Source organism: Octodon degus, unplaced genomic scaffold (genome assembly GCF_000260255.1).
Source record: "Octodon degus isolate 3935 unplaced genomic scaffold, OctDeg1.0 scaffold00164, whole genome shotgun sequence".
Taxonomy (NCBI): Eukaryota; Metazoa; Chordata; class Mammalia; order Rodentia; family Octodontidae; genus Octodon; species Octodon degus.
The window spans coordinates 4,392,020-4,398,996 of record NW_004524740.1 but is presented as its reverse complement, the minus strand read 5'-3'; the positions used below and the strand labels follow the sequence as shown (position 1 = coordinate 4,398,996).

Genomic DNA, 6,977 nt, shown 5'->3' with positions numbered 1-6,977 from the left:
CTTTAGACCACTGAGCCATCTCTCCAGCCCTATATTTAGTATTCTTAAATCATATAATTGTAGATTTAACTGAAATAGTTTTTCTAATAAAATTTTTAGAATTTTAACATAATCAGTATTAATTTTAGAGGTGACATGGAGATTTAAGTACAGTTAAAAATCTACTGTTCTGGGGGCCTGCCCCTTAGCTCAGTTCTTTAAGTGACTGCTTCAACAAAACAGTCAGGCTCAGGTTGCTGTGGTTCGATCCCCACAACTCAAGCCAGCCAAACCTGCCTTCTGGGCATTTGGAGCAAAAAAAAAAAAAAAAAATCCTTATTCCAAAAGTCTACTGTTCTGATTTTTTAGCTAATATTTATTTCCATATGTTGTATAAATTTTGAATATGGTACTGTTTTTAAAATGTTCTTTAAATTAAAAACAATCTTTTATGTATTTGTTTATTTGGTACATGGTCTCACTATGCAGTTTGGACTCATAATAATCCTCCTGTCTCAGCGTCTCCAGCCCAGGGATTATAGGCATGTGCCACCATGCCCAGTTTCAGTGGCTGGCACAGTGCAGTTCCATGGTTAGCATGGCATGCAGTACCGGGGATCGAACCTGGTCCTTGCACTTGCCAGGCAGGCACTTAGACTGCCAAGCTAACATCCTAGCCCTTTAAATTTTTTCTGAGACAGGATCTATCCATGTACTCTAGCCTATCTTGGAACTTGGATGTGTGACCCAGGCTGGCCTTGAACTCTTTCTTGATAATCTTAACTTTAGCCTCTGAAATGCGAATCCTGTGCATGCACCATGTCTAGCTTAAATCATGTGTTGATTTCATACATGTCTGCTTTTATTCAAATCTCATAGTGTATGTGTTTTGCTATCCATTTAGTATATACATGTTTGAAATGAGACAGGTTTTGTCACTTATTTCTACTTGGTGAGACAAAGTTGGTTCAGTTTTAGGAAATGTTTACAAAGGTATATAGACTAAAGGAAGATGCTTAATTATATTTGAAGGCAATTTAAAGTATTATGGAAAAATTTAAAATTCAAAAGTCTTGTCATAGCTAGATTCATTGGATTTTTTTGTCTGAAAGACATGGAATGTATAGAGTAATATGATTTTTTGAGCTACATCCAGATTTAGCTCAAAATGACTTATTTATTGGAAGGTTAACAGTGATTAATAGATTTGCTGTCAGAATTGAGACTATATAGTTAGTAGTGATTACTGTAATTTAATATGATAGAAGTGTTTAAATTTCTTTCCCAAGTAGAGGATTCTATACTGAATAAAAATCATGGCAATCATTTGGTTGAAATGAGATCTAAGGTGGCTGATAATACATTGCTTGTTAGGCTCTGTGCCAGTAGCTTCCTTCTTACTCATCACTTAGTTTTACAGTTGACTCGTGGATTAGAATGCTGAGAGACATGAAATGTTTTGAGTTTAATTATTAACTGGCAAGGTTTTTTTTTGTCAGGTTGAATGATTAGAGGAATTAGGACAAAGTAACAAGTGAGCTGGTTTAGAAATTGGCACCATAGATAAAGAATGTGTTTAATATTTTCCAGGTTATACAAGCAAGTGGCCTTTTTATTAATACAGAAATCAAGCCAGTATATTTATGGAGCATTATCATATTTTACATTTTTGGAAAATAATTATTAAGTGGTTTAATAAAATACTTGACAGTTCTTTAATTTTTTATAGAGTAACAACTGATACTCTGCCTATGTTGAAGTGATGTAGCTTAATGTTCTGAGGTAAATGATACAGAATTTTAAAGTATTTACTTCTTTACTTCCTTCAATTTTCTTTCAGAAGAGGAAGATGGAGTGTGGGAGAATGGACTTTCCTATGAATGCCGTACTCTGCTTTTTAAAGCAGTTCACAATCTTTTAGAACGGTGTTTAATGAACCGAAACTTTGTACGTATTGGCAAGTGGTTTGTAAAGCCTTATGAAAAAGATGAAAAACCTATAAATAAAAGGTAAGCTATCTTATTTGATAATTCTATGTTTCATCAGTTTTATGACTTCACAAGAGAAAGTGGCATGAAAAGCTGTATTTTACAGACATGTTAAGGAGGTTAACTTTGGCAACTATACTATAAGTACCCATCTTCCCTCCCTTCCTTCTTCCCTCCCTTCCTTCCTTCCTGGTGTTTTTCAGTACTGAGGATTGAAGCCAGGACCTTCATACTGAGACTCCAGCCCTTTTTCTTTCTTTACACAGTCTTGCTCCGTTGTCCAGACTGGGCTTGAACTTGAGATCCTCTTCTGCTGCCCAAAGTGCCGGAGTGCAGGTGTATGCCATTATGCCCACATTCCAAGCGATATATTTTTTTTTCCCCAACTGATAATTTTTTTTAAAATGTTGAGACGGGATCTAGCCAAGTTGCTCGTTTTGCCTCAGTATCCCAGATTACTGGGATTGTAGACATACATATTATACCCCATTCATTTGTTCATTGTCAGGTTGTTTGTTGTCTCCCTCCCTTTCTTCTTTCCTTCTTCACTGTTTTCCTGTCTGATCAAACTTCTGGGTTCACTTGATCTTTCTCCTTTAGTTTTATAAGTAGCTTAGACTACAGATGTGTATCACTGCCCAACTCAAGTACATTGTTTTCTTTGGCAATTTCCCTCTTCTGTACATTTAAGGATTTTCTTGTAACAAGAGTGGGCTGTGTTTTAATACAGTGAACTAAATTCTGATTACATTTTTGATGGTAGAATGCAGGATGAAAGCACAGACTTACCAAAGGAAGTACTAGGGGAAACATGATATAGGCATAGTACTCTACAATTTAAGTTATAGTAGCACTTCTTTTAAGACAGTATCTCTAGTACAGGCTAGCCTCAAACTTGCAGCAGTTCTTTGGCCTTACCCTCTTAGGTGCTGAGATTACAATCACATATCATGTCTGTTTGTACTATTGTAATATTAGCACTTGTTAAAACAATAATCTGCGGTTATAGTTTAAGTTAAGTTAACCCTTCTCATTTCCCACTCTCGTATTTTCTTTTTCTTTTTGGTAGTACTGAGGGTTTTACACATGCTAAGCAAGCACTCTGTCATTAAGCTACAGCTACATCTTTTTTGTTTGTATTGAGTTAGGGTTGCTAAGTTGTCCAGATTGGCCTCAAATGTGAATTTGTAGTCCTTTTACTTTTAAGTTTCCCAGAAGGTGGGATTATTAGTGTGTACTCCCATGGTTTGTTATTCTCTCTTTCAGTTTGCTTTAAAGTAATTTAAATTTGTATTCATCTATATAAGACACATAATATTTTTGGTGAGTCTGTAATTTTCTTGATCTTTGAATTAGGCAGATTTATGATACTAATTAGTAGAGTAGTGGTGATAGGGGCATAGGAGACAGATCTTATGCAATCAAAGCTTCAGGATTCTATATTCCTGTGACTTAATACAAGACATAGTCTATCAGATTTAATCCCAAGAAGTTGTTAAATCAGTGAGGCTTTGAGATGAACTAGTGGCAAGTAAGGTGGAATACAGGAGAAAATGAAAGGAAATTTGTTTTTTCCTGGGTGATATGAGAGGATTGAAATAAACATTTGGTTGTAATTATAATCATTGTTGAGATGTCATTTTTTTTGTCATGTATGCAAATCTTTATTGTATATAACTTAAGGGTGTGGTCAAGATTTTTTTTAGTTTTAGTTTTAGTAGACTAGATGAATAGATAAGCCTAGAAAAATGAAAATTCATTTATTTTCTCTGAAAGTTAATAAACTTATTATCAAAATAATTATACAAATGTGTAATGCATTCATTATGAATGACAAAACTTATCTGGCTTAAATAAGAACTAATGTTCACAATAATAAGGAATCTGGAGATGGATAATTCAGGACTGGTGTGTCTAGTCATTAATAAATGTCAAGGGCTCAAGGTTCCCTGGAGTTTCTAGCGTTAATTTTTTATCTAGCCTCTGGTTTGTTGTATCTATCTAGCCTTTAGTTTTATCTTTAGTTGGTGGGTATTGAGCCTCAACATCTCAGTAGATTTTAGGCAGGAAGAGGAAGGAAGAGAAATTAGGGGCAGCACTTGAATCAGAGAGAAAATTCTTTTCTCTAGAAACTTTATTTGATGTGTCATTGACTATACTAGGGGAAACAAATTGTCCCACTACCACACACCTCCCCCCCCCGACTGGGGATTGAGTCCAAGGCCTTTGCACTGCTCTGCAGCCTCAGTCATCCATCCATCCATCCATCCATCCATCCATCCATTATTTATGTGGTGCTGGAGATTGAAACCAGGGCCCTTGCAGTGAACAATTTCCTGAGCCTTTTTTTATTTTGAGATAGGATCTCACTTGAGTTGCTCAGGTTGGGCTTAAATTTATGATCCTCTTACTTCAGTCTCCCACAGTGCTGAGATTACAGGTAAGACTTTTATCACTAAAAAAAGAGGAATAAGTATTAGGTAAGCAAGTGAAAGAAGAGAGTATAAATATCAGGTAGGCAATTAGCAGTGTCTTCCAAGGACAGTATTCTATTATCCAGTTTCAGTTACCTGTGGTTTCGGTTACTATTGGTCTGAAAATACTAAATGTAATTTCTCTAAGCAATTTTTACGTTTTATATTGTACACCCTTCTGATTAGTTTGATGATTTGTACAGCGTATCTGTTGCTATAACTCTTACTCATTAGTGCTTTAATAGCCATCTTGGTTAGCAGATGAACTGTCATGCTTTTTGTGTTTTGAGACAGGGTCTTCTTTTGTAGTTCAGGTTGACCTTGAACTCACTTTGTAGCCCAGACAGACTTCAAAGTTATGATGATCCTCCTGCTTCAGCCTCCTGAGTGGTGGGATCAGACATGCACCACCATGCCTGATAAACTGTCATACGCTTGTGTTCAAGTAACTTAATGATGAGCATAAAGTACAACAATGTTGATCAGATATGCCAAAAGGAAACCATAAGATGCATCCTTCAAATGATTTCCTAGAGAGAACATGTTCATATGATATATAAGTTATAGTATATTGTTATTCTTTTTTATTAAAGATATTTCTCGAGGGCTGGCAAGATAGCTCAGCGGTCTAAAGCACCTGCTTAGGCAGGTTTAGGCAAGTGCCCAGGGACCATATTCGATCCCTGGCACCACATGCCATGCCAGCCCGCCCCCAGGGTGGGCTGAGCCAGTCCCAAAAAATAAATAAATAAAATAAAGATGTTCTTTGACTAATGACAGTGTTTTTTTTTTTTTTTTTTAAAGGTTGCGAAGTTTATTTTATTTATTTATTTATCTATGTTTGTGGCCGCCTCAGCCTACACTAGGAGTGGGGCTGGTGTGGCATGTGGTTCTGGGACTTGAACAGTGGCCCCTGTGCTCTTGCTTAAGCAGGCGCTTTAGACCACTGAGCTATCTCGCGGTCCCTAGTGACAGTGTTAAACCCTTGTAATTTGAAAATATGTCAAAAATTAATACACTAAGGCCTACTGAATATAATAGCTTTCTCTGTACTGCCTTAAAAGAATTTTAAACAGTATCACAAAATTGAACAATTGCATCAGAAGCAGATGGCTTTCAAAACCAAAAATATCATTAGCCTGAAATATATCTGAATTTCTCCCCCCACCTCCTTTTTGTGGTGCCCAGAGCCTAGTTCACACTACACAACTGTTCTTCTCCTGAGCTATAGCTCCAGTGCAGTACAGCTGGGTCTTTATAGAAAAACTTTACTGATTCCTGAGTTTTTTACCTTTTATCTCTAGAGTGTCTACCTAAAGTCAAATCCCCTATTACTGTCTTTAAGAATTTTGTGTAATCTATTACCTTTGGGAAAGGGGTAGTGACCTATTAGAACCCTTTCATTCTTACTCAATTTGTACTAGTTGATTTGTGACATATCTTTCATAATAGTCATTTTGGGAATTCTTTTTACTTTTCTGTTTATGTTGGATCCATTAGTTCCTAGATTCCATTTTTCCTCTTAATTTTTTAAACCATCTGAATTTATTTATTTATTTATTTAGTTAGTTAGTTAGTGAAACCGGGGATTGAACTCAGGTCCTTGTGCTTGCCAAGGAAGCACTTATTCCACTGAGCCATCTCCCCGGCCCCTAACCATCTGTTTTAGTGGTGCCTGTCTGCTAATAGTTTCCTGAGAATGCATGGGGAAAAAAAACTTTTTGAGGTCCTAAATGTGTTATTTTTTTTGTTACTTGGTACTTTTGACTGGTTGTAGAATCTAGGTTTGGCAGTCCATTTTTTTTTTTTTTTTTCTTAGACAACTGGGCACTAAAATAAATTGAAAATTCTGTGAATGCACAGTTTGAAAGTTGTATACTTTACTAAGTGAAAGGTATATCCTGACCATTTTTACATGTCACTGTTGGGTCATATCTTCATAACCACTATGTCAGTTTTTTCTAGAGGAGTCCTTAAAACCTTTACTAGGAAGAATAAACTTGGCTGCCAGTGTTTGGGGGAGCCTTTTAGGGAAGGGAGTCATTTAGATACTGTTAGAATTTTTGCTTTGTTGCTGTTATAAATATATTGTCTCAGGGTTTTCATTTGTTGTTATTGTTTCTTTTTCTTTTTTTTTTTTTTAAATTTTGAGACAGGGTCTTGTTTTTAATGCAGGCCAGCCTTGAACTTGAAGTAGCCATCCTGTCTTAGCCTACCTAGTGCTAGGATTACAGGCATATGCCACCACACCCCACCTCAGCTATTTCTGAGATCTGTGAACTTTGAATCCCTGTATATAAACCAGTTCACAGTGTGAACTCAAAATGTTTTAGAAGTTGAAGAGAGGCTGTCTGTAAGATTGTGAAGTGAATTGAGGAGTCCAGTATATTTTTTTGATTTTATATTCTTTGTATTTCAATTATCTATGTACGTCTACCCTCAGAGAAATACCAATACCTTCAGTTTCTGAATCTTTCTAGGTGGAATTCTTTTTACCATCTTGGTTTCATTCCCTTAACTTTTTTTTTTTTTTTTT

General features: G+C 36.0%; 1 protein-coding gene across 3 annotated transcripts in view; it reads left to right on the top strand.

Annotated features, from left to right (window-relative positions):
• Positions 1 to 6,977, top strand: part of Med13 (mediator complex subunit 13) — a 112,512-nt gene that overhangs the window by 10,714 nt on the left and 94,821 nt on the right. For all 3 annotated transcript variants that reach the window (XM_023703123.1, XM_004643027.2, XM_023703122.1), the window contains exon 3: positions 1,820 to 1,988. In XM_023703123.1, the coding sequence (XP_023558891.1) occupies positions 1,820 to 1,988 (169 nt within the window). The remainder of the gene's footprint in view (positions 1 to 1,819; positions 1,989 to 6,977) is intronic.